The 26,129-nt window shown below is 62.2% G+C and overlaps 1 protein-coding gene across 2 annotated transcripts; it reads left to right on the top strand.

Moving 5' to 3' along the window:
• The first annotated feature begins 618 nt into the window (after nt 1-618).
• Nucleotides 619-25,006, top strand: CARD10 (caspase recruitment domain family member 10). 2 transcript variants are annotated; one of them, XM_039246059.1, is made up of 21 exons: nt 619-700; nt 860-1,111; nt 1,976-2,113; nt 3,563-3,888; nt 7,650-7,847; nt 8,814-8,969; nt 9,352-9,477; nt 10,461-10,652; nt 11,781-11,906; nt 12,258-12,373; nt 13,294-13,322; nt 13,768-13,891; nt 19,037-19,196; nt 19,615-19,726; nt 20,145-20,388; nt 20,553-20,625; nt 21,663-21,765; nt 23,041-23,199; nt 23,288-23,403; nt 23,790-23,905; nt 24,027-25,006. In XM_039246059.1, exons 2-21 carry the CDS (start codon nt 877-879, stop codon nt 24,259-24,261), a joined length of 3,084 nt encoding a protein of 1,027 aa, XP_039101990.1. In that variant the 5' UTR covers nt 619-700; nt 860-876; the 3' UTR covers nt 24,262-25,006. The 2 variants fall into 2 exon arrangements, with proteins under 2 accessions (XP_039101990.1, XP_039101991.1); XM_039246060.1 differs by having other exon boundaries at nt 23,796-23,905.
• The last annotated feature ends 1,123 nt before the right edge of the window (nt 25,007-26,129 follow it).

Raw genomic sequence — 26,129 nt, forward strand, 5'->3', positions numbered from 1 at the left:
AGGCAGTGCTCCCACACCGACGGCCCCAGCGGCCCCACAGCCCAGGGGCGCTGTGGAAGAGCTTTAGACCCGGGGAGGGCGTGGGCGTTCTGTAAGCCCGGGAGCCCTCGCGCACACTTCGCGGTCACGGAGCAGCTAGGATTGCGACCGAGGGTGCGGCATCTGGACGGAGCCGGTGCGCCCTGGAGGTCCTGGTTAGACGGTGGTGCCGCGGGAGCCCCGGGTGAGTCCGCCGCGTGCGGGCGGGACGCGGGCGCGCGTGGCCGCCGCCACGCGGGCTGCGAGCCAGCTGCAGGCGACGCCGCGCGCCGCGGGGAAGGTGTGTCGCGGCGTGGGCGGGGGGGGGGGGGGGGGTGAGCGCGCGACGCCCGCCCCCGCCCCTCCCGGAGGCCGGGCAGGTGTGGGCGGGCCGCCCGGACCCCGCCGAGCCGGGGCCGGGAGCGCCGGCGGGAAACAGGAAGCGGGGGGGAGGCGCGCGGCCGGAGGGCCGGGAGGCAGGGCGTGCGGGCGGACGTGCGGGTGGCTGGCGGGCCGGACGCTCGGCCCCGGGCCGGGGCGGCGATGTGGGGGGGCCCAGGCAGCCCCGGCGGCCGCGGGGGCGGGGGCGGGGCCCGGGGCGCCGCGGACACCGCCCCCCTGCGCCGGCGGAGCCGCCGCCCCAGCGCGGACCCGGGAACCCGAGGCGGCGGCGGCGTGCGGGGTGAGTCCCGGCGCGGCGCGGGGCTGGAGGTGGGCGGGGGCGCCGGCGACAACGGGCGGCCGGTCCCGCGGGCGACGCCCCGAGGGGGCTCGGCCGGCGCAGCGCGGCCCGCGGGCGACCCTGCTGATCGGCGACCCGCTCGCGCCTCCGGCCCCGCAGACCCCGAGGACGCGGCCATGCCGGGCGGGGCCGAGGCTGGCGAGGCCGAGGACGAGGCTGGGGCCGGCTCGGGGTCCGAGGCGGAGGAGGACGCCCTGTGGGAGCGGATCGAGGGCGTCCGGCACCGGCTGACTCGCGCCCTCAACCCGGCCAAACTTACGCCGTATCTGCGCCAATGCCGGGTCATCGACGAGCAGGACGAGGAGGAGGTGCTGAGCACCTACCGCTTCCCGTGCCGTGTCAACCGCACCGGTGAGCCGCGGGGGGCGCGCGGGGTCGGGCCTTCGCCGGGCTCACTGTCCTCCGAGCGCGGCGCACGGAGCCTTGGGGCTCGAGGCCAGGGGTTGTGGTGCCCCCCATCCTGCCTCCGCCCGAACCGCCAGCAGGACCCAGCGGGTCTTTGGTGCCCAGAAGGGCATCTGGGTTTTGTCTGCCTTGCAGTTTCCTCCCACTTCCTGGGCCCACTTGAGCGCAGGGGCTTGGATGTGGTTGCCAGCGCAGTCTAGACCTGGGCGCGCAGTGGGTGGACGGGGCGGCTTTCTTGTGCCCTTTGATCTCTTGGCTTCTCTCTGCCCTCTTCTTCTGTGTGCCCCGCATTGCTTGGAGAGCCATGTTTCCTTAAGTGCTCAAGACCCATCACCGCTTTGTGGGGGTGCCCTCTCCCACAGGGTGTATCCTTGAACTAGAGCACGGCGAAGGGGTGAGGGTCTAATGGTGGAATTTCAGGCCTTGGCCGGTGGGAGAAATACAGTATGTTTTGCGTTTGGGGATAGAGGGGACCCTTCTGTGCCATGGAAAAGGCAGGGAGCATTCGCTGGCCCTGTATTGTGGGGGGGGGGGCGGCGTACGGGGTTGTGCAGGCTGGGGGTTGGGAAGCTGCTGCAGCCCCCGTGCTATGGCAGGAGGGTCCTGTCTCTGCTGGCTGTGGCAGACAGGCCCTCCCCACTGATGTGTTGGGACAGGCCCTGGTGTGTGTCACTGGCTCAAAAATCTGGGGAAATGGAAAGTCTGGGGACCGTGGGCCCTGGAGTGTGGGGGGGCGAGAGGGGGAGGAAGTAGCTAGGCTCCGGGGAAAGCCCTGACCTTGACCCCTGGGTACCCCCTGCCACTCCCCAGGGCGCCTGATGGACATCTTGCGCTGCCGAGGCAAGAGGGGATATGAGGCCTTTCTGGAAGCGTTGGAGTTCTACTACCCCGAGCACTTCACGCTGCTCACGGGCCAGGAACCTGCCCAGCGTTGCTCCATGATCCTTGGTGAGTGTGTCCTCAATAGGTGCCAGTGCCTGGGACACCAGTGCAGAGTTTCCTTACTCCGTCCCTGTCGGGAGGCACTCTCATTATCCCTGTTGAACAGATAGGGAAACCGAGGCATGGAGAGACTTGAAGCAGTTTGCCCAAGTTGGGATTCTAATCCGTTTAGTCTGAGTTCAGAGCCTGAATACTTTTATTTTTGATTTTTGAGAGAGACCGAGTGTGAGTGGGGAAGGGTCAGAGAGAGAAAAGGAGAGAATCCCAAGCAGGCTTTGTGCAGTCAGCGCATAGAGCCTGACGCAGGGCTCGAACTCCTGAAACTGTCAGATCATGACCTGAGCCGAGTCGGATGCTTAACTGACTGAGCCACCCAGGTGCCCCGGGAGCATTTTTAATATGTGCATGTTTGTGCAAACAGGTGTCTCAGGAGGGAAGGATCTGGCAAGGCCATTTTCTCAAAGATTCCTATGTATTTTAAGGGTTAAAATCAATGTTCATGTCACCAGCGTATGAATGCCCATTTTGCTCTACACTCATGAATTTGAGGATCTTTTAAAAACATTTTTGCCAGCCCGATATGTCAAAAATAATATCTTATTATTTTAAATTTGTACTTCATTGAGAGTTGTCGTTCACAGTTTACTAGTTAGTAAACCTTGGGCAAATGACTTGACCTTCCTTTGCTTCAGTTGTTTTGTCTTTAAAGTGGGTGCAATAATAGTACCTACCTCATAACGTTGTCACCCAGTTAACCAAATTAATTTGTTTAGCGCAAAGAATGAAGCTAAATGTTAGGAGCTGCTATTATTATCACCATTATGATGATGATTATTATCGCCATTATGGTTATTATTGGAGTATATTTTCCTTTGTTTATTAACCAATTTTGTTTTGGAACTTGCCTATGAATAGTTTTTCCTCATGTATTTGTTAGCTTTTTCTTATTGATTTGTAGAAGCTCTTTATATATTGTGGCTCTGAATTTGTTGTTGTGTTTGTTCTATTTTCACCTGCTCTCCTTCTTATGTTTTAACTTTTTTTGGTTACATTTGTCATTGCTAGAAGTTAAAAAAATTTTTTTATATGGATTCGTCTGCTCTCCCTCTTATAGCTCTTATTGATTTGTAGGAGCTCTTTATATATTGCGGCTCCCAGTCCTCTGTTTTTTGTTATACTTTCTCCTGTTCTGCCGTTTGTCTTTTCACTTCTTTTCTTATATCTTTCATTGTTCAGAGCTTTAACAGATTTTTATATGGATTTGTCCGTTTTCTGTCTTACAGGTTCTAGATTTTGCATCTTCTTTAGGAAGGCCTTCTCCACTCCAAAATTATAAAACCGTATTCTGGAATTTCCATCTCGTGTTTTTATGGTTTGACTTTTTCGGCGCAGGCTGCCACCCCCGCTGGAGTTTTCTCTGCTTGACCCGACTTTTCTCTCCCCTGTCCCTGGCAGATGAGGAGGGGCCCGAGGGCCTGACCCAGTTTCTGATGACGGAGGTGCGGCGGCTGCGGGAGGCTCGCAAGAGCCAGCTGCAGCGCGAACAGCAGCTGCAGGCTCGGGGGCAGATGCTGGAGGAGGAGCGGGCAGGGCTGGAGCAGCGGCTGCGGGAGCAGCAGCAGGCACAGGAGCGCTGCCAGCGGCTGCGGGAGGACTGGGAGGCGGGCAGCCTGGAGCTGCTGCGGCTCAAGGACGAAAACTACATGATCGCCATGCGCCTGGCGCAGCTCAGCGAGGAGAAGAACTCGGCTGTGCTGCGCAGCCGGGACTTGCAGCTGGCGGTACGCCCTGGGCAGCTGGGTGGGGTAGAGTGAGGGAGGGGCCGCCTTTGCAAAAAAAGAAAAAAAAAATGACGGTACTGTGGTCCCAGTGTGTGTCCCAGAGCCACAGCCGTCGGGCCGCAGGGCAAGTCCCTGCACCGTCCTGTGCCTCAGTTTTCTCATCTGTAGTAGGGGCATGTTGGTGGCGCTTATTTCGTTGAGCTGTGTTGGTGGTTCCCGACCAGGGGTGGTTTTGGCCTCCCCTGGAAACGTTTGGTTGTATCTGCAAATGTTTTTGGTCATCGTGACTAGGCGTGTGCTAGTGGCCTTTAGCAGGAGGAGCCCTGGGGCGGCCCCCACCCCCGAGAACCATCTAGCCCCACATCTCAGTAAGTGCTGAGCTGAAGATACCTTGGTCAAGGATGATTCCGTGAGTTTAAGACGCAGAGTTCTGGACACGTTGAATGCCTGGTGCTGCTAGTGCTCAAACCCGCGTGGCCCTTGGCCGTCTTCGATGTCATTAAGCGCTGCAGGGCGCCGTGTGAGTTACACACCGTACGTCAGGTGCTCCCGCCGAGGCAGCGTGCTCGATTTCATTTTGAAGCTAGACACTGAGGCTTGGAGTGTGGAGGCCCTTGCTTAAGGTCACAAAGCCGGGAAGCGACACAGCCCGGCTCTGCGTGGTCCGCCCCATGCACTCTTCTACCGGCTCACATCCGCTCAGTGCGAGTGAGGCCGCGTCTCCCAGGCTGAGCAGCCAAGCCTCGCTTTTCTTGCTTCCTTACTGGGGCCCAGCGGAGGGGGTGAAGCTGGTGTTTTAGTCCCAAGGACTTCCTGAGTTCAGGCTGGGGCAGGGTTGAAGAGCTGTCAGCAGCACGCAGTTGGCTGTCTCCCAAGGGGACCATGTGAGGTTCCCTGGTGGGGGGGATTCTGACTGTCTGATTTGAAGCCCCCCAACCCGTGCGCCTCCGCTGTCGCTGTGGTGCTGCGGGGGGTGGGTCCCTGGGGACGGTGGATGGCAGGCGGAAGGTGCCAGGGCCTTGTTGCACCAGAGCGCGTGGCCGTGCATGCTGGCGGGTGGATGTTTGGGGAACAGAGTCCCGATCGGAGGCGTCCAGGCCACGCAGGCCGGCTTAGGAGTGGAGGTGGCCGACACGAGGGTGTGAGGCAAGGTGCCTGGAGGATGGTCACCTGGCGGCCGGCTTGGTGTTTAGCATGAGATGTGCTAGCTGAGGCCTCCGACTGTTGGCAGACTGAGCAAACGCTGGCAGCGGCCAGGTCTCCCTCTCCGTGCCTCAGTTGCCTTCTCCTCGCAGGAGGTCACAGACGAGGATGCCATCCCAGTGGTGTGGCCCCTCCAGTCTCAGGCACAGTCCTCAGCGTCTGCCCTGCCCCCACTCCATTCCTTTTTCATTACCTCCCTGGGGACTGCGTGGCGGTGGGGGGCACACCACTCTTGTCCCCGTTGCTGGACGGGGAAACTGAGGCACCGAGAGGTTGGGCTAGAGGATGTCCCAGGATCTGAGGAGTGGAGTTTCCGACCTGGCTTGCAGCGCCGCTGCGGGGTGGCTTATGACCCCCCTTCTTCCTCCCCCGTCCCCCACTCTTCACCGCGTCTGTTTCTTCCGACATGGATGTGCAGTTTGCTGTGAGGTTTTCCTGGAAGAAAGAGCTCTGCTACTCAGAGAGGAAAGTGTGACGGCCACCGGTCTGGGGGTGTCAGGAGGAGAATGGCTCGTGTCACCATTGGGTCAGGTGTAGCTGCGGGTTGGGTCCCCTGAAATGGCAGATGTGTGCCTGTGCCGGGGGGGGGGTGCGTCCCGTGTGTACACCGCTGTCTGGATCTCCTGGGGCGCAGTAGGGGGTGAAGAAGAGGTTCGGGGGTGCTTCTGCGTATCTGTAGGTGCGCGGTAGCATATCCCCCTGGGGGGAGGTGGTCTGCCACTGGCCAGGTGGTGACCGCTTTTCCCGTTTAGGGACCAGAGGCTCAGGGCTGAATTCCAATGAATAGATAAGATTTTCCTTAAATGCAGCTACTGGAAATTTGCCTTAACTTTTTGGAGCTTCTCTGCCGCAAAATGAACAGAGGTGTTACAGGTGGAAGTGAACAGAATAGCTGAAGGTGCCTGTCTTAGCCACTTGGGCCCCTCCCCGCCCGGGGCAGGTATGTGGTGGCCGTGATTTAATACCGCGTTTTATAAGGTGCAAATTTAACAAGCTGTTATTTCTGAGCAACATAAACTTGAGGACCGCACGCTATAATTTTGTGCTGAGTGAGCTTGTACACCAGGATTGAACGCATCCGTGTTTCCTGGGGCTCCGGGGAGGCTCCCCAGTGCCCTGTCCTCTGAACTCATCAGGGGCGCCTGCTGGCCGCGGGTCAGGCCCGAGGCCGTGGTGTGTGGCCAAGGTTCGAGGGAGAGGGTGTGACCACACTTGGCCCTTGTAACTAGCTGTCTGTCTCTGGCGCTTCACAAAGCGTGTTTTGTGAGGGGAAAGGAATGTGCGAGTCATGAATTTCTTTCTGAGTCCTTTGTGGAGGAGGAGCGGAGCTGCCTGACCCAGCACCCAGACCCCCATGGTGTGTGTGTGGGTGGGTGGCGTGCCTGCCTCTCAGGGGGCGGGGCTACACGCCGTTTTCCAAGAGAGGCACTCCTGTGGCTCCAGACATTGACACGCCTGCGCACAGCACCAGAAGTCATTGTGCCCTTATCCCAGCTGTGACTTCATTTTGTGGCCGGCCACCTGCTGCCGCTCATGTCACTGTCCAGACGCCTCAGACCTCACGCGAAAAGTGACCCTGGCCAAGGGCACTGATAATCTAGCAAGTGGTGTGCGCGTGTCACTCTCGGCCAGGCCACTGCACAGCCGCCCGCCCCCCACCGGGGCCAGCTCCTGGCTGCACGCAGTAACCTGGCGGCCGGTTGGGGTTCCAGGATCTTACTTAAGGCTGTGAAGGCAGCCACTGTCACACCCCTGGCAGCTCTACAGCCTCTGGTAGTTTGAGGGCCTCTACCCATCTAGCGTCTTGTTGAACTCTTTTTTTTTAACCTTTTTTTAACGTTTATTTATTTTAAAATTTTTTAATGTTTATTCATTTCATTTATGTATTCATTTAATTTTTTTTTTTTTTTTTTTTTTAGTATTTATTTTTGAGAGAGAGAGACAGAGTGCGAGCAGGGGGGGAGGCAGAGAGAGAGGGAGACACAGAATCTGAAGCAGGCTCCAGGCTCTGAGCTGTCAGCACAGAGCCCGACGGGGGGCTCGAACTCAAGAACCATGAGATCATGACCTGAGCTGAAGTCGGACACCTAACTGACTGAGCTCCCCAGGCTCCTCCCCCCACCCTGTCTCTGTGGGTTCTCGCAGTCACTTTGGGAGGTAGGGTGTGGAGCAGGCAGATTAAAAGGGCCCATTTTACCAGTGAGGAGATTGAGGCACGGAGAGGGGCCCTGGCCTGCCCAGGTCACGCTGGGTTAGAGGCAGAGCTGGGCCCGGACCCCGGCTCCCCCAATTGCTGGTGTGGCCCTCCTCCTCCGCCCTGCTGGCCCCAGCTGAGCTGCCTGGGCTCTGTGTCCCGGCTGTGGGGCAGAGGGGCCGGTTGGGATGCGCTGAGCCCGCCCCAAAGCCCTGGCAGCGCATTCTCTGGGACTCCCCGGCCCAGCCCGGGGAGGACTCCTGCTCAGGGGACCCCAGAGGCACCAGGAGTCGGGAGAGCAGAGCCTCTCCCCGTGGCCCTGCTGGCGGCCCCTCCCTGGGCTGACCCATGTCTTGGGCCCCAGGTGGATCAGCTCAAGCTCAAGGTGAGCCGGCTGGAGGAGGAGTGCACCCTACTGCGGAGGGCCAGGGGGCAGCTCCCTGCGTCCGAGGACAAGGAGAGGGACAAGGAGCCAGACGGTGCGGACCTGGTCTCGGAGCTGCGCGCTGAGAACCAGCGGCTGACGGCTTCGCTGCAGGAGCTGCAGGAGGGGCTGCCGCAGGTGCGAGGGGCAGCGACCTGGGGTGGGGGGGTGAGGGGGTCAGACTGCCTGCTGTCCCCCAGCCTCCTGAGACCCGGAGAATGAGGATTCTAGAACCAGAGACAGAATCCTGGCTAGCCTCTTGTCTGAAGCTCTGAGCAGGGGTGGGGTGGGGGGGGCTCCTGGTGCTCAGCTCTCCCTGGGTGTTTGGTGTGGGCCCCAGGGGTGACCCCAGGAGGTCTCTGAACTCCCTGAAGCCGTGCAGCTGATTTTGTGTGTGAACATTTTTGTGGGGAGAGAGGCACCCCCCCCACCTTCGGCATTCCTCAGATTTGTAAAGGAGTCTGTGGCCCTGGAGAAAGGTTCAGAGCCCTGAGGTCTGGATGGCCCTGAGCCTGGCTGGGTGTCCCCCTGACAGGTCAGTGGCAGCTCAGGGGGCCTGGCCCGTGTTCCACGCAGGAAGTGGGGGATGGGAGCCAGGGCCCTGCTGCATTTCCTGGGGTTGGAGGTGCGGGGTTCGGCTCTATGGGCTGGATCTCAGGCCCATGGTCCACCTGCCTGGGCCAGGCTCCGCCCCCATGGAGACCCCGTGTGGGGGGGGATGGGCTGGAGAGGGGCACAGGAAGCGCCCATCTGCTGCCCTGGGCGATGGGTGGGGGCCAGAGCAAGAGTGAGAGGCCCGGTGCTTGTTTAAGAATAAAATCCGGGCCAGCTTGTGCAAGCACGCCCTCATCCACTTACTTCATTTCCACCCCAGATGTTCCCCGGGGAGGGGGAGCGGGGCTGTGGGCCACACCTACTCTCCAGACTGGGAAACAGAGGTCCAGAGAGGTCAAGGCCAGAGGCCAAGGTGGTGGCTCTGATGGGGCAGGCCTGAGGGAGCAAGGAGGCCTGTGTGTCCCACCCCCCAACCCCCACTCCCTCCTGCCACAGTCAAGGGCCCTGGGCTGGAGGCTGAGGCTGTGGCTTCTGAACTCTGACCCCCAGGAGGCCGGCAGGCTGGGGGCCCCCGGCTCAGAGCGCATCCTCCTTGACATTCTGGAGCATGACTGGCGGGAGGCGCAAGACAGCAGGCAGGAGCTGTGTCAGAAGCTGCATGCGGTGCAGGGGGAGCTACAGTGGGCTGAGGAGCTGCGGGACAAGGTAGGGTCCACTTCTCACCCTCCCCTCCCCCCTGCCTGGTTCCCTGCTTCCTTCCTGAGAGCAGCAGGGTAAGGGGCCAGATTGCAGTTCAAATGCGGAGGCCGAGGCTGGCTGGGAGGGTACCATTGGTATTGCTGCCCCCATTTTACAGTTTAGGCAACTGAGGCTCAGGGAGGCGATGTCAGTCTGGGGTCCAGGCCTTTCAGCCGGGGAGGTGGGATGCTTGTTATTGAGGCTCAGGCCTCTCTCCCTGGACCTGCCTGGCACCTGCGGGTGGGCTTGCCTAAGTCCAGGGGCCTGTGGTCTGAGCCGGGCACTCCCTGCCCCGCCCCTCCCTGCCCCGCCCCTCCCTGCCCCGCTCCTCCCCGCCCGGCCCCTGCAGTACTTGCAGGAGATGGAAGACCTGAGGCTGAAGCACCGGGCGCTGCAGAAGGACTGTGATCTGTACAAGCACCGCATGGCCACTGTCCTGGCCCAGCTGGAGGAGGTGGAAAAGGAGCGGGACCAGGTGAGTCCGGCCCCTGCTGCTACAGGGGAAGACAGGAGAAGGTGGGGGGGCCAGGACAGGAGCCGGAGACTTTCACCTGGCGCGCTGTTTGCTTCAGGAGGGGCGAGTAGGCCGCTCAGCCTGCCCCCTGCATCCCCAACACACCTGCCTCATCCGAGCTCCTGGTTCAGGAGAGGGGGTCCCGGCACCCATCCTTCCTACACAGGGAGGTGCTTGCAAATATTTGCTGGTGAAGAAATTCGCCACAGTTCTGGCTCGGAGGTCCTGGGTGCCACAGCTGTCATCTCCTGAGGCCACCTGGTGAGCCGTTTCCTCCAGGTGGCTCCTCATATAGGGCTCCCCTCGCAGGGGGAGGGGCAGGAGGTGCTGTCCTTGCCCCAGGTTCGAATCCTACAAGAGGAGTGGAAGTCTCCATGTTAGAAAGGGTCTCAGGGCCCCCTGCTGGGCCAGGGGAAGGTGCAGATGACCCAGGGGGTGGGGATGGGGGCGGGAATCTGCACCACCTCTGGGCCCCCGCTCCTTCTGAGACATTGGGTGGTGGGTCCCGGCCCTGGCTCAGCTCCCAGGGACCCTTGTCTTCGTGGTGGGGGAAAGCACCTTGGGTGGAGTGGGCTGGGTTCGAACCCCGCTTCCTCCAGTAGCTGGGAGGCTGTGTAAAGGCCGAGGCAGGAGGTTTCCCAGAAGAGGCTTAAGTTGCCCTCGGGGAAACAGTAAGGGCTTGGACCCGCACCTGCACCACCTGACTTCGGCTCCCCGCTCTGTGCCTGCTGGCTGGGCCGTCTGCAAAATGGGGAACAAAGAGAATCTCCACCTTGGAAAGCCAGTGGGAAGATGGGGTGGCCTGATGTGCAGCACAGGGCCCGGCACCCGGGAAGTGCTTACTCCACGTCCGCGGCTAGTCTCGTGCCGCTCCCCGCCCCCCAAGGGTGGCCAGGGCCAGCCTGGCTCCTGCACCCACCCTCCCCCCTGCCCTCCCTCCCCAGGCCATCCAGAGCCGCGACCGGGTCCAGCTGCAGTACTCACAGAGCCTCATCGAGAAGGATCAGTACCGCAAGCAGGTGCGAGGCCTGGAGGCAGAGCGCGATGAGCTGCTGACCACGCTCACCAGCCTGGAGGGGGCCAAGGCCCTGCTGGAAGCACAGCTGCAGCGGGCCCAGGGGGGCTCCTGCCTCAAGGTGAGCGGGGTCAGGCGGCCAGGAGCTCGGGTGGGAAGGCTGGGACCCCTCCGCCTGCGGGTGGGGCTCCGGCGGGACCCACTGGGCTCCCTCAGCTGGGCTCAGGAAGACGCAGGTTCCCGGAGGAAACGTGTGGGTGCTGGTGGACCCTCGCCCTGGGTCAAGGACGCGCTGGCCTGGGAGGGAGCTCTCGGGCGGGGCGGGGACTGTGCAGGTCCGGTGGAACTTTCAGCTGGCCTGGGTGTGGGTCGGGCGACAGGAAAGGGTCTCTTGAGTTTCTGGGGTTGCTCCTGGCACTAGGAATAGTTTGACGTAAAAAAAAGAGAATAGTTTCAAATTGTTTTCGGGTTTGTTTTTGGATACTCCGGAAGAAAGCCAGCTGTATGAGGGCCTGAAAGCCACTCAGAGACTGGCTAGTCCAACCCCCTCACCTTATGTGGCCCGGAGAGTGTCAGGGGCTTGCCCAAGTTCACACATCCAGCCGGCACCCCTCATCGACCAGATATGAGTCCTTGCACCTCTGTCTGGAGCTCTGCCTTTTCCTATCTTGGGTTTGCTTGAAGATGATCCCTGAGCCCAGTGTTTGATGCATGGAGCCTGGAGGAACAGAACAAAGGAAGCGTGAATCTGTCACTTCTCACTTTTTAAAATCCTCAGTGGCTTTTTTGCTCTTAGGGAAAGACCGAGCCCCTTATCAGGCCCTAGAGGCCCAAAGGGTGGGCCCCTTCCTACCTCTAGCCTCTTCTCTGGGTCACAGCCTTTTAATTCCTGGCCAGTGTCACAGTCCTGCCGCAGGGCCTTTGCACATACCATTCCAGCTGCCTAGACTGTCCTCCCCAACTTTATCTGCTTAACACCTACTTATCATCGTTGGGTCGAAAGCACTCTGATGCCCCCAGGCTGGGTGGGCCCTTTGGAGTGCCTTCCCCACCCTAGGCACCTTCTTACCCTGGTCTCTTTGACAGTTTGGGGTTATTTCCTTAATCTGCCTGTGTGTCTGTGGTCAGCCTTTTCCGGGCCATGAGCTCCACGGAGGGCAGGGATCGATCTGGCTCGTTCTCCGCCGGCTCCATGGTGCCGGCCCTTGCCCTGCGCTGCTCACCTCCTCCCTCCCCCTTCTACTGCCAGGCGTGTGCATCTTCCCATTCCCTCTGCTCCAACCTCAGCAGCACCTGGAGCCTGAGCGAGTTCCCCCCGCTGCTGGGAGGCCCGGAAGGAGCTGCGGTCACGGGGGGATCTGAGCCCCACACCTCGGTAAGACGCCTGCCCTCCCTGAGTGCGGCGGGGGTGGGGCGCGGGTACCAGTAGTGCTCCTGTAACAGGATTACTGACCTGGGGGTGCTTTCCAGTTTGCCGATAGTTCCGTTTCTCGTGGGAGGACACTGAGGCCCGGGAAGGCCAAGTGCCCCGTTCAAGCTCGCCCGGAGCCAGCTCAGTGCTGGGCCCAGGTGCCAGGAGCCTGGGATCCCCCCTGTACTCTTGCAGACACCACGCCTCCACCCCGGGCCCTACTTGTCATCTGGGGAGTGGGCACAAAGTAGGCGCGTTGAGGTGTGGGGGGCGTGGTGGAGGTGACCCAGGCCCCGTCGTGCACGTCCTTGGCAGGAGGAGGCCACAGACAGCGAGAAGGAGATCAACCGGCTCTCTATCCTGCCCTTCCCCCCGAGCGCTGGCTCCATCCTCCGCCGGCAGCGTGAGGAGGACCCCGCGCCCCCTAAGAGGTAAACCGGATGGGGGGAAAGCATTCGAGGCTCAGGGGGATGTTACTGCTAATTCTCAACGCACCTGCCTCCCAGAATCCCTAGCGCCAGCATCGGCATCAGGGCTAGGCAGGCACCTCCCTTCACTGCCCTTAAATGGCTGAGGTCACAGCCATGACCCAGGTCAGGGGCGAAGACAAGGCCAAAAGGCACAGTGGGCTTCTCGCCTGCTGAGCATCCTGGGAAAAGACACTGGAGGTCAAGCCTCAGCGATCCTAAACCCAGGAGGAAACCTGGGTCTGGACTGGTTCTGGATGGTTCTGGATGGTTCTGGACTAGGGGGCGTGGAGAACGTTCCAAGGGGTCAGGGACCTCAGGCTAGAAAGCCAGGCCCCAGGTGCAGACGAGCAGCAAGCAGCGTTCAGAAAAACGGAGCTCTATCTGCTGGTCGCAAGACCAAGGGCAGGGGAGGTCCTGCATCCTGGTATATGTCCCCGTCACGACTTCTCCCCTGTAAGTTGGCCTGGGTCTGTTCCCTTATGGATGCCAGGCGCCAGAGGCTATGGCCAGTGCGGGCTTAATTGGTCAGAGGAGTGAGCCCGCCGTGACCAGGGGGTGTGATGAAGTCACGGTGTGTATGGGAGTCACAAATGACAGAGGCAGAAAGCGGGGGTGAGAAGTCAAGGGAGGCTTCCAGGAGGGGGTGGCATTCAAGGGCAGGCATTCTAGGGGGAGGGGCGTGGGGCGGAGGTCAGGACATTAGCCTCTGGCCCTGTGAGTTTCGGGGAGCACTGCTTGGCACAGTGCCCGGTGCTTGGGACCGCTGCCTTGGCTGTAGCCTACCAATGCTTGGGGGTGGCAGGACCTCTTGATGGCCGGGGGACTGGGGCAGAGGGCCCCCTGGGCCTCAGCTCCTGTCTCCCCTGCCCCCCCCCCCCCAGGTCCTTCAGCAGCATGTCGGATATCACAGGTAATGGCCCTCGGGGACTCTGTGGGGAGGGCTCCTGGTGGGAGGGTGGCTTTCCAGCCCACCTGAGGTCTGTGCTGCTTGCTCTGCCCTTGCCTGTGTCCCCCTCCTGAGAGCCCCCCCCATGCTCCGGAGGCCCCTGGGGAGCTGGGCCACGCCGCTCACCCGGAGCCTAGGCCCGCTCCTCTCTCCCGGGCCTGGCTGCGCTGTGCTGCTCAGTCCCAGCCCCTCCCTCCCTCCTCTCCCAGGGAACTGAAGGGTCACCTTGGCCTTGGCCCAGCCCCGAGCCCAGTGGGTGCAGTGTGTTCCTGGGGCCTCACGCCTGCCAAGGTCCTGGGCAACCCCTGGGCTTGAGTGCCTCACCCGCTTCTCCCGGGCCCCGGCTTGCCCTGGTCTCTCGGTCCGGAGCCCCAGAACCTCATTCTTCCTCTCCCCTCCCCCCTCCCAGGGAGTGTGACGCTTAAACCGTGGTCTCCTGGTCTCTCCTCCTCCTCGTCCTCTGATAGCGTGTGGCCTTTTGGGAAGTCAGATGGCCTCCTGGCCAGAGGCTGTGGTCTGGATCTCCTTAACAGGTACTGTAGCTGCCTGGGGAGGTGGAGGGCTGGGCAGGGCCGGGTGGGGGCGGTGTCAGACCCCAGGAGCAGGGTGAGGGGGTGAGGGGCGGTGTCAGACCCAAGGAGCAGGGTGAGGGGGTGAGGGGCAGTGTCAGACCATGGGAGAGGGGTGAGGGGGTGAGGGGTGGTGTCAGACCCCGGGAGCAGGATGAGAGGCTGAGAGGGACAGCAGTTCAGCCGTAGCCTCATGCAGCTCTAGAACATTAGGCCTTTTAGACAGACAGCTGTTTCAAATCCCGTCACTGCTGCTTATTGCCTGGGTGACGGGCTGGTCACTTCCCCTCTCGTTCGGCCTCCACGTTTCCTCATCTGCTAAAGGTGGTCAGCGATCTCTCCTGCATGGGGGTGTTTTGGGGTTGAGGGCTTGCGTCAGTAAAGTGCCCTGCTTTGCTAGCAGTTAAGTAGGTGCTCAGTAAATCCTAGTCGTTACTTGTATGGACCCTCTGCTTGCTGTTCTCCCGGCCCCAAGCTCCCAGCAAAGCTTCGCGCCGTGGGTGGGGTGGGGCCGTCGTGGGAGCTCCGCTGGGCTGGCCCCAGGCCGGCGACAGGAGTCATGAAGCACACGGGGGCCCAGGGTGCACTGCGGGCGAAGTGTTTCTGGCCTCCCTGGGGTCAGGCTCACTGGTGGATCTCGGGAAGGCAGGCGACGGAGGAGCTGAGAACGTGGCCTTTGAACTCCAGGTGGGGAGGGCAGCTGGGTGACTGGGGAAGAGCAGAGGCCAAAGGCTGTCCAGTGATGGCCTGGAGCTCGGCGGCGCCTGGAGCCGGAGCAGGAGGGGGCCGGGGCAGGCCTCATGCGTCAGGCTGGCCAGATGAGTCAGGTGGGAATGTGTGGACTTTGCCTGGTAAACTCTGGGAGACGCAGCAAGATTTGGCTGTTACTAAATATGAGGCTGGCTGCTGGTGGCCTCATAGCATTCTCTTTGTCCTGGGAGGTGGGTGTTTTATAGAGGAGAACATTGAGGCTCAGAGAGGTTAAGCAACTTGCCTGAGGTCACACAGCTGGAAGGTGCCAAGGCCGAGGCCCACAGTGACCTCATCAGATTTGGGTTTGGGGAAGGGCATGGGAAGCCCTGAATGTCAGAGCTGGAACGTGGGAGTGCTGGATACAGGGGGCGGGTAACTCGACAACTAGGGGTGGAACAGGACCAGGGGCCTGAGGCAGCCCGGCCGGGCCCGCGTCCAGGCCCCTGCCCCCACTCCCGCCCGCCCTCCTGCAGCAGGCTCAGTGCGACATTGTTTCTCCCTGTGCAGGACATGCTTCTAGGGGAAGGGGCGGAGGCGCCTCCCTTCCTGCCTGCCTTGGCCCTTCCTCCAGCTCCGCTCTGCCTGCCGCAGGGGTCCTGGCTGCCGTCCAGGGGGTGCCAGAGCAGGAGGTCTGGCCCAGTCCCCGCCCCCCATGTGATCGTGGGCCACCTCTGTGGTTCCTGGGGAGGAGGGAGCTGCGGGGAAGGACACACATTGGGGTAGCGGCAGGGGTGGTGCACGGAGAGAAAAAGATGTGGACAGAGGGGCGGGGAGGGAGGGAGGGAGAGCCTGGCCGGTGCAGGGGTGCCGCCTGCGCGTGCCCTGGGACAGTCCTATCGCACAAAGAGCACGGTGGCAAAGAACAGACACTGTTGCTCTGTCGCTTGCTACAGAGGGGCCTCGGGCGAGTCACTACATTTCCCAGTGCCTCGGTTTCCTGCTCTGTAAAATGGGGTCGTGTGGGCTTCCAGGGTTCCCATCAGAGTGATTTGCACTGCGCCTGGCTCAGAGTGAGCGGTAGTTCTCGCTCTTCCCTGTTTGCATTACTGCTGTTGCTTGGTTCTCCGAGGAGCCCGGATCGGTGGGTGTTTTTTAGCCTCATTATACAGATGACCAGAATGAGGCCCAGGGAGAGCCGGGAATGTGTCCCAAGGCCACTGGGTGGTGGGGTCAGGGATTCCGTCGGACCTTCCCTCTGGCCAAGCTTTCAGCGCAAGCTCGTGGTGCGAGCTCACCGTGTGCTGGACCTTTGCAGCCACCCGGCCTCCCCTGCCCTTCTGGGCACCGGGGGCCTTGGGGCAGGACAGGGGATGCTAGACAGTCGGTGTGCTGGGCGGACAGACGGACAGGTTGGAGACAGTGTGAGGAAGGGCCAGAGAGCGCAAGTGGGGCGCTGAGGGGCGAGTGCTGGGCGAGGGCCACTAGATGAGGGTCCGTGTGGGGTCTCCTTGGCAGGACCCCGCCCCTCGGGTCACAGGGACACGCTGGTACCCCCCGTCCTCGCAGAGAGAGGCTCTGCACAGGTTATTGCTCAACTCCACCACCTCCTGGCTGGCCCACCTTTGTCGGGTTATAACTCCCCTGTGCCTCAGTTTCCTTCTTCTCTGACGTGGGCCTGACAGGTGGGTCTCATGGGGCTGTGGGGGGGATCAAATTAGTGAATTTCTGTGGCGAGCTTGAGTCTGAGCTTTGGTCTGGGGCAGAGTGGTCACACGCGCTGCCCAGAGATCTGCCCACAGTGCACTGGGGGAGGGGAGCACTTGTCGAGGCTTCCCTGGCCATCGCTGCTCAGGGTTGACAGAGGGAAGGAATGGCCCCGCTTCCCTCTCAATGACCTGATTCCTGACGACACTGGGGGAGGGGTGGGGTCGGTCAGACTCTGTTGCTAGAGAGACCCAGGAGTCCAGAGATTGGAGCAGGCAGCCCCCCTGCCCCCCGTTACCCTCCCTGCCCTGTGTTCCTCTCTCTTCCCTCATCCCCTTGTCTGCTGAGGCCTGGTGCAGAGAGGGACCCAATTGGACTTGGCCCCAGGAAGCCGCCAGGCGGACTCTGCCCCCTTCCCCAGGGGGACTATGGAGCCTCAGAGAAGCCACTGGGTCCCTTAGGAAGTTGGGCAGGGGTGTCCTGAAGGAGGCGGCGCCTGAGCCGGCTTGGCAGGGAGAGCCTGAAAACTTGGGGTGGCGCAGGCATTGCTCTGCTGCTGGAATGGGGGTGGGAGTGGTGTGCCGGGTCAGGGGGCACGGGGCGATCAGGTGGTACCAGGAAGGGCTCAGTGCAGGCTGCCTGCTGGGCTCTCTCCTGGGGAAGCCCTGATGCTCAGTTGTCCGTGGCTTTGAAACAGGTGGGGAAACCCCCGGCCCCGGAGTGGGGACTTGTTTCACGTCCCACCTGATCACGGTAGCTGGGTAATCTCCTGGGGCACTGTTCTAAGAGCGTTCCCCCTCTTGATTCCTTGAGTCCTACGGTGAGGTAGGTGGAGGCAGCGGGGGGCTGTTAAGGACCACAGGCTGAGCAGCCAGGCCCAGGGTCCCTCTAGTGCCCCTTTTTTCAGACGCCTCTGACTCTACCCCACCGTAACCGAAACCCAGGACGCTTGCCCAAAACAAAAGGATCACGAGACAATAGTTGGATTTACTTGACGGGAGGCTGGTTTACGTTTTCTATTCTATTCCAATAAAAAACAGCCCTGCTCGTGACCTTGTGAATTTCCCAGCCCTCGTAGGGGCCAGGCTGGGGCTGGAAGTTCCCAGGAGGCCTCTAGTCTCCACCTCCACCTGCATCAACGTTAGATTTGTCCTGCCCTCACCCCCCCCGCCCCTCCCCCCCTCCCCCCTCCCCCCCGCAGTGGGAGGGAGTGTCTCACTGTCCCGGCTTTGTGGATGTGGTGACCGAATTGAGCAGAGCTGCTTGGCCAAATCTGGGGCGCAGCTAAGGCTGGGGTTTGGAGTGGGACTGTGTTTCTCCGGCCACTGGGCAGCACAGCCGGGCCCAGCCTCTGGCCTCCCATCTCTGCAATGCCCCGGGGCTCAAGGAGCCTACGAAGGCAGCACCAATGCTACCGGCACCTGTTGTAGCTCTCCCCGCCCCCCCCCCCCCCCCCCCCCCCCCCCCCCACCGTTTGGCTCTGTTTTGACTGAGGAGGCAGGAGTGAGGAAGGCCCCTGGGGCCAAAGATCGCTGCCTCCGCACGCGAGCTGACCATGACTGAAGTCCCTGTAGCCTTGCGCTCCCTGGGCCGACAGCAGGGGGCAGTGTGGCCGCGGGCAGCAGTTGCCAGGGTGGGTGGGGAGGCCGGAGACGGTGGGGCAGGGGTAGCTTTGGCCTCTCCCCTGAGGACTCTGGCTCCTCTTCTTCCCTAACCCTCTGGCCATGGCGGGGGAGGGGGGGCTGGGGGGGAGTCACGGAAGGGAATCCCAGGCAGTTGTCTCTGAGCCGGCCATGGGGCCTCACTGGTGCTTTGGTTCTTATACAGGGACGGGAAGAACCCTTCCACGATGGGGATCTGGGTGACGCTTTGTCTGAACTGTCTGTGGTTTCCACTGCCTTCATTCTGTGCCCTCCACAGGCGGGCTTCCGCTTGCCTTTTCTGGGAGCCATTTCCCATGATGTGAAATTAGCTAATTAGGGCAAAGAGCTTAGCACGGCGTGGGGCACACGCGGAGCTCTCGGTGAGAGTTTGCTGCTGTTGGCACTGCTGTTCTTCAATCCTTCCGCACAGCCCGTATTCTGCCCTCCACACCTCTGCCCTTGCCAGCCCTTCAGCCCGGAGCACCACCTCCTCTCTGTCTATTCCTGAAGCGCCTCTATTCTTCACCGCCCGGTAGCCCCGCTGCCTCTTCCTCTGGGAAGCTGCTCCCCTCGGTGCTCCCACGGCCGGCTGCACCCATCTCTGGTCTGTGTTGTGTTTTAACGGTGACCCCCCCCCCCTAAACTGTGAACGTAACGAGCTTGTATGTGCCATCTGCTCTGTGTCAGATGCTGTGTTTGGTGCTCGGGACCCAGAGCTGAGCACGACAGGCGGGCTGGTTCTGAGGGTGTCCTTTCCAAAGAAGTGCAGAGGGTGCGGCCCTGAAGGAAGCTAGGAAGCTTTGCCTCGCCCCCCACAGGGGTCTGGGAGGCAGGGGTTGCTTTGGATCTGAGTGTTGAAGGCTGAGCAGAACCTGCCAGGCAGAAGAGAGGGGGAAGGGCATTCCAGGTGGCAGGCACAGCAGGTGCAATGGCCCCGGGGGTGTGCGGGGTGTGTGTGTGGGGGGGTGTGGTGGGAGTCATGGCACGCTTGGGGAATTGCTGTGGTTCTCCCAAGAATGTTGAATGGAGTCAAAAGACTGACTGAACTCCTTTCCTTCTCTCTTCCCAGGTCTCTGGCCATCCGAGTGTCTTGCCGGAGCCCCCCGGGGGGGCCTGAGCCCCAGGACAAGGGCCCAGATGGCCTGTCATTCCTTGGGGATAGCTGGTCTGGCACCGTGGTGCGGAGGGTTCTCTCCGGGCCAGGGTCGGCCAGGGTGGAGCCGAGAGAGGTGAGACCCCGCCCCTCTGAGTTGGGGGCGGAGCCGACACATTAGCTGGGGCTGGACGCCCTCTGATTGGTCGATCTGGGTCACTGGGGGGCGTTTCTGGGGGGTTGACCCAAAGCAGAGGCAGGCTCAGAGATGACACCCAGGCTGGCCTACCCCTGCCCGCAGTAAATTAAATCTTAAGTGGGTGGGGCCTGGACGGATCCCCAGCGTCAGACATGGGAAAGAGCAGAGCGCGCCAGCCTGGGTGAGGCGTCCTGTTGATGGGGGAGGGGGCCGGTCAGACATCTCCCACCCTGGGAGGAGGGGGTGTCTGAATTACAGGACATGCCGCCCCCACCCCAGTCTTCCTTCAGCCATGGGGCTGTGGCGCCCTGGGAAGCTCACTTCCTCCCCCTGCCTGCCTGGGTTTCTTTTCCAGCCAAGGGCGGAGGCTGGTGGCTTGGAGGGGGCAGGCCTGGAAGGTGAGGCCCAGCAGAGAACCTTGCCCTGGAACCAGGTATCCACAGTCCCCTTCCTGATGGACTTCAAGGGTAAGTCTGGCCTAGGGCAGAGGAACCGGGGACCCCTGGGCCCCAGAAGGTCAGAGCTGAGAGCCCACGGAAGGGCTTGTCCAGCCCGTGGTGCAGGGGGGACAACCGAGGCCTGACTCTCAGCTGTGCTCTTCCCTCCCCCACTGCTCGCCCTTGCTGGGTGTCCGTTGTCTCCTGCGTAAGGAGCCTACAGTGGAAGGAGCATCAGACAGGGGTCCAGAGACCCGGGTTCAAGGCCTGGCTCTGTTCCTAGCGGGCTTGGTAGCCTCGGCAGGTCCCTGTCTTCTGCAGGCCTCAGACTCTCACTTTAGGAAGGGGGAGGGGAGGGTTCTGACAGCTCAGGCCTTGAAAGGGGCGTGATGGGGCCTGAGGCCGATCCTCTACTCAATCCCTCCTGCCCCTGCCCTGCCCCGTCCAGCATGCCAGTCCTTCCACGAGGCCCTGGATGCCTGGACAAAGGGGCTGAGCACCGAGCCCTTCTATATTCGCGCCAACCTCACCCTGCCCGAGCGTGCAGACCCTCACGCCCTGTGCGTGAAGGCCCAGGAGATCCTGCGGCTGGTGGACCCGGCGTACAAGCGGCGGCAGGAGTGGTTCTGCACGCGCGTCGACCCCCTGACTCTGCGGGACCTGGACCGGGGCACTGTGCCCAATTACCAGAGGTGACGCAGACCCAGGGGTCTGGGCGCGGGTCCCGCCGGGAGCGTTTTCCCTCCCCTGCAGTCCGTCACCATCCTCTGGGACAGGATAAGGGGGCTGAGGGAGAGGAGGTGAGGGGCTCCCTTCCTCCCTACAAATGCATGACGGATCCCCCGCCCCCTTGCAGAGCCCAGCAGCTCCTAGAAGTTCAGGAGAAAGGCCTGCCCTCCAGCCGGCACCACCGAGGGCCCCGAAGCAACGTAAGCCGCTGTGCTGGGCGGGCTGGCCAGGGCCTGGGGCTAGGGGCTGCCAAGGGTGGGGTCCAGAGGGGAGAGGCCAGGTCCCCTTGTCCGATAGCCCTGGGGGGGAGAGGAGGGAGGCCCCCACCTCGCCCCTTCCCCCGGATGTGGTGGATCATGACTATGCGCCCAGCAGACGGCAGCAGCAGGGCTCACTCTCCAGGGTAGTGGAGACAATTAAAGAGGTTGCGTGCACGTGGCACCCAGGAGCTAGCCCGGCCACGGTCAGCACTTGGCCGGATAGTAGTCCACCTGTTTCTCCAGGCCCTAGTAGGGGCTGGGCTGGCTGAGCCTCCCCCCGCTCTCATACACACGGGCAAAGGGAAGCTCAGACAAATAAGAGCTCAGAAGGCTGGAGGGGCTGAGAACTTGGGCGCTGGAGCCCGACTCTCTGGGGTCGGATCCCGGCTGTGCCACGCGCCAGCCCGCGCAACCTTGGACGAGCACCTGAGCCTCCCTCGAGGCGCTGTTTCCTCCTCTGTGAAAGTAGGGGGCTGACACTGCCTGCCTCGTGGGCAGAAGGCCTCAGTGAGTCCGTGACATCTGGGGCTTAGTGTCTGTCACATTACCTGCTGGCTGCCGGTGTGACGAGCGCTGTCATTTTTCGGTGGTGTTTTTCTTGTACACGAGGCCACGTTGCTAATTCATTGGAGGAGGTTCCAAAGTTTGTCTCACATGTGACCTTAGGTTGCTCTGGTCTCTGGGCCTCAGTTTCCCTGTCTGTAGATCTAAGGCTCCTCTGGCTCTAACTAGCTCCTACACGCTTGCTTCCCTGGATGCCTAGGGATGGGTGCCCTCAGCTGTCGGTGCGGAGGTGGGGGGGCATGTGCTGGGCCCCGTGGTGGCAGGAGAAGGCTGGGGGGGGCGAGGCCTCTTGGACTGACCCAGGGGGCAGCCGGGCCCCTTCTGCCAGGGGACGGTGGGTCCCATTCATCCCCACCCAAGGGTGGGGTGGAGCTGAGTGCTCAGGTGCACCTCTCTCCCCTCCCCTCCCGCAGCTGAAGAAGCGAGCCCTGGACCAATTCCGGCTGGTGAAGCCGAAGCACGCAGGGGGCTCTGTCGGGGATTCTCCGGAGCCGCTGCTGGTGGAGCCCTGCCCAGGTGAGCGCGCAGCCACAGAGGCACATCTTGGGCTGCTCACGGTGTCTGGGAGGGCGCCTGGCTGGCGGTCCCTTGGCCTTGGTGATCCCTTTTGCCTGAAAGGGCCTGTTGAGGGGCTTCTGGTGGGGAGCAGGATGCCCAGGGGCCTGAGAGAGGCTCCCCCTGCAGGGAGATGGGCCACCGGGGGGTAGTTGCGTTGCTCACACGCATGGGCTGGCAGGTGCCAGCAGGATCCCAGGGCGGGTTTCCTGAGTCGGGGGAGCCCCTTGGATCAGATCAGGGAGAAGGGGATGGGGAGCCCAGATGAGGGAGTAGCAATTCAGAGGGGCAAGAAGATGGTGGTGAGGGAAGTCTTCCCGGAAGGGAAACTGTATGGGGGAGGGTTTTCAGGGATGAAGAGGAGTTTGTCCCAGGCACAAGGCACAGCTGTGCAAAGGCACAGTGACATGGCTCTGTGTGATGCGTGGGCAGAACACTGCGTACAGCAAGTGTGTGCCCAGCACCAGTTGTGTCACCAAGTGTGCCTGGTCCAGGGGACACAGTGGCACCTCCCCTCGGAGCGTACAGCCCTGGTGAGGGGAGGGGGCGGTCAGGGGGCAGCAGCTGCCTGCCAGTCAGATAATCATACCTGTAAACACAGTTATGAAGTGTGACACATGTCACAGGGGAGAACGGGGTCCCTGGGACCGCATGCTGGAGATCCTGCACTCCTGGGGACCAGGGAAGGTGTAACCTGGGCCCCGAAGGGAGGGTGGGGCCTCACTGGACCAGGAGGCGCCGGGCTGGGGCTCTGGCCTCCCTGAGTCCCGCAGAGGCCCCGTGATTGGAGGCAGTCGACCCGTGTGTTGGGGCACGTGACTCGCCCTCTCTCGGCCCTGGCAGGGCTGGGTTGCCCACGTGGACGATGTGCCCTCTTTCCTGAGGGTCGTGGGAGGTCACTGGCACACTGAACGCAGGGGACTTGTGGGATCTGACTGTAGGCTTACAGCCTGTCTCCGGCTGTTGAGAGGAGAATGAGCTGGAGTTGGGCTCCGGCAGTGGTCCCAGCCGGGACGGGGCTGTGTGTGTGTGTGTGTGTGTGTGTGTGTGTGTGTGTGTGTGTGTGTACACGCGTGCACGCATCCAAAGGAGCAGGGGCAGGGCTTAGGAAGGGAAAAATGATGGGGGGCCTGAGAAGAGTGAATGGGGTTTTGAGGCGCGAGGGGACTGACCACCCCAGGCAGGAGGAGCGGGGGCCCTGCCCGCACCCTCACCTCTTCTGCCCCGCCCCCCCAGAGCCAGAGCGGAGCCTCAAACCCTACAGCCTGGTGCGGCCGCTGCTGGTGTCCGCCCTGCGCCCTGTCGTGCTCCTGCCTGAGTGCCTGGCACCCCGGCTCATCCGCAACCTGCTAGACCTACCCAGCTCCCGGCTGGACTTCCAAGTGTGCCCGGCAGGTGAGCCTGGGGGCCCACGGAGGAGAGGGGAGGGGAGGGCCAGGTGGCCCCCGTGGGCCCTTCATCCCTGCCTCTTGCTGCTCTGCAGAGAGCCTGTGTGGGGAGGAACAGTGCTCGTCCTCAGCGCCGGGAGCCCCCAAGGCCCAGCCTGCCACCCCTGGGCTGGGTAGCAGGATCCGTGCCATCCAGGAGTCTGTGGGGAAGGTAGGTGCGGGGCCAGTCCCTTCCCTTGGACAGGCCTGTTTCCTCCCCTGGGAAGGGGGTGCGGGGGCAGGCGGATGTGGGTCGCTCTTGAGGTGTTTGGTGGGTACCCCTCACCTGTCCACCCCGTCTCAGCCTCGCTGCTGACTCGGGGGCCGGCTGGGGGCGGCCAGACGTGGGGGTGGCAGTAGGGTCAGCTCCATCCTGTCCACGGCGAGGCCGAGGTGCAGAGTGGGGACGTGACTTATGTCTCCCGGTTCTGGCGCGGGGGCCGTTCTGGCGCCGGGGACCCAGGACCCTGTGGGGGGCTGTGCCTCGGGGCTGGTCGGGGGGGGCAGGGAAGCTGGCATCCCTGGGCTGGGAGTGACATGTAGCCTCCATCCCCTGAGAAAAAGCACTGCCTGTTGGAGCTGGGAGCGCGGGGCGTGCGGGAGCTGGTCCAGAACGACATCTACCCCATTGTCATCCACGTGGAGGTGACCGAGAAGAACGTCCGGGACGTCAGGTAAGGAGGGGCGGGGCCAGCGCTTCCTCCTCTTTGGACGGGCCTTCCTCCCTGCCTCTGTCTGAGACAGTGTCCGGTGTCCGTCCCCTCCTCTGACCACCCCTGTCCCCTCTGCCGGCAGGGGTCTGCTGGGCCGGCCAGGCTGCCGGGACTCGGAGCTGCTGCGGCAGTGCCGCGGCTCGGAGCCGGCGCTCTGGGAGCTGCCCTGCTCCTGGGTGCGGGTGCCTGCGCATGCGTGGGGCCACCCCGAGGAGCTGGCCAAGGTGGTGCGCGGGCGCATCCTGCAGGAGCAGGCCCGCCTCGTGTGGGTGGAGCGCGGCAGCGGTGGTGGTGGCGGCGGCAGCAGCGAGGCCTGAGGACCCCCCCTTGGATGCCTGACCCACTTCAGAAGCCTCCGGCGGGACCCTGGTGTCTGCAGTGGAGCTGGGTCCCCCCCATCCTGAGCCCTCCTAGACCCTCGGACTCTCAGACGCGGGCCCCCGTGGCTCCGGGCTCTCACCGCAGCGGATTTGTGGGAGCCCTCAAGACGGAGCCCCCACGTGCTCCTGTACTTGCTGCTCTGGGCCTTCCGTGTGCCCCCATGTCTCCGTGATTCCGCTCGTGGGCCCCACGCGCGAGTCTGCGTCCTCAGCCCCTTGCTCCCCCGGAGCATCCAAGCTCTCACTCCTGTGCACAGGTTTACACGCCCAGGGTCTCACAGCAGGCACATGGGGACGCCTGGGCTCTCAGCCCATTATGTTCAAGCCCGTCCTGCACCCCCCCCCCCGCCATTTCTGTACTTCCACGTGTGGCACGTGGCTTCCCTGGCCCTCTGTGCCCCTCGTGTCTTCCCGTCACACGTGCGTCCGTGGTTCTCTCCCGTGTCAGCGTCCCACCCCGCCCCGTGACACATGGGCACTCACGCTCGTGTATTCCTGGGGAGCACGCGGAGGACCGTGTTCTCCCCCAGTGCCAGCTCCCTGCAGGGATGCGCCTTGCTGAGGTGCAGGTGGGGAGGAGGCCGGCTGCTCCGTCACCAGAATGTATGGCCCGTTGGTTTTTCATGGGCCTTTTTCACTCAGAAGTTGCACATTACGTGACATTAAACAGTTTGTCGTGGAAGCTGGTGGCCTTTTGCTTGCTTGCCTCCCTAGTCCCGGGCCCCCCACTCCACTCCCCCCCAACTTGTCCCCACCCCCAGATCAGGCCGATACCACCTCTCAGGCCCCTGCTTGCCCATGGGGAGGGTCAGATTTCGTTCCTGACTCATCCCAGAGCCGCCCGCCATCTGTGCCGGCATCACCTTACCTGCCCCCGAATGGCCGGAGAAGGGCCCCACTGATGGGCCACCTCCATGCCCAGCCCTGTCTGTGTCTGATCATCAAAGGAGTGTCCCCTGGAGAGGGGACACGGAGGCCAGCAGGGGCTGGTCTTGGCTTAAGGGGCTCGGCTGCTGAGTGCAAGGGGCCAAGAACAGACCAAATCCTCCGTGCACAGTCAGGTCCCTGAGACTGGAGAGGGTGGTCTAAGCAGGACTACACGGGGCCGCCACTTAAGCTTTGAGTCTGGGGTTCCTTTCTACAAGAAGTCTTTACTGGACCTGTGTGCCCAAGTGCCATCCTTGGGCATCCTAGGACTGTCCTCTGTCACAGCGATGCACTTGGGTCGGCCCCTGGAGAGTCTGGAGGGAATGCTTACTAGGTGGAAGGAACCCCCGGAGCAGAGTCTCAGAGGCAGAAAACACATTGAGTTTGGCCCCCTGGGGAGTGGTAGGAAATAAGGCTGGGAAGTCCAAGTTCAGAGGTAGGGGCCAGCTAAATCTTAGTGTCCTTGGAGGTCTGTCTCCGATACCACCTCCGTGAAGCCTGCTTGATTCTCCCAGGCCCGGGGACATCTCAGCCATGCCGCATTCTGCCTCGGGGCCGGAGGTGGATCCTCATGGGTGGCTGCGGGCTCCCCCAGGTGTGGAGACCGGGTAACGCTCGTTGGGGCAAATGAACCGCCCCACTCCCTGGCTGTGTGTCTGGCCCTGTGCTTCGTCCATGGACGTGAGTCCGGGTGACCTTGCGGGACCTCAGTGAGGCAGCTGCCCTTGTCTGGTCTCATGTTAGGTGTCCTTTCACCAGGGCGGAGAAGTCCACTGACCCCTCAATCCTCACTGGGTCATATTTTTGTCCCCATTTTATAAATGATGAAATTGACGTTCAGAGAGGTGAAACAACTTGACCGAAGTCACGTGGCTAGG

This window comes from Hyaena hyaena, unplaced genomic scaffold, assembly GCF_003009895.1.
Source record: "Hyaena hyaena isolate Hyena2069 unplaced genomic scaffold, ASM300989v1 scaffold_280, whole genome shotgun sequence".
Lineage (NCBI taxonomy): Eukaryota > Metazoa > Chordata > Mammalia > Carnivora > Hyaenidae > Hyaena > Hyaena hyaena.

Coding starts and splice junctions, on each gene's coding strand:
- CARD10 (XM_039246059.1), top strand. CDS start 877: ATGCCGGGCGGGGCCGAGGCTGGCGAGGCCGAGGACGAGGCTGGGGCC. Junction 1,112..1,975: donor GTGCCGTGTCAACCGCACCG/GTGAGCCGCGGG, acceptor GCCACTCCCCAG/GGCGCCTGATGGACATCTTG. Junction 10,653..11,780: donor AGGGGGGCTCCTGCCTCAAG/GTGAGCGGGGTC, acceptor TTCTACTGCCAG/GCGTGTGCATCTTCCCATTC.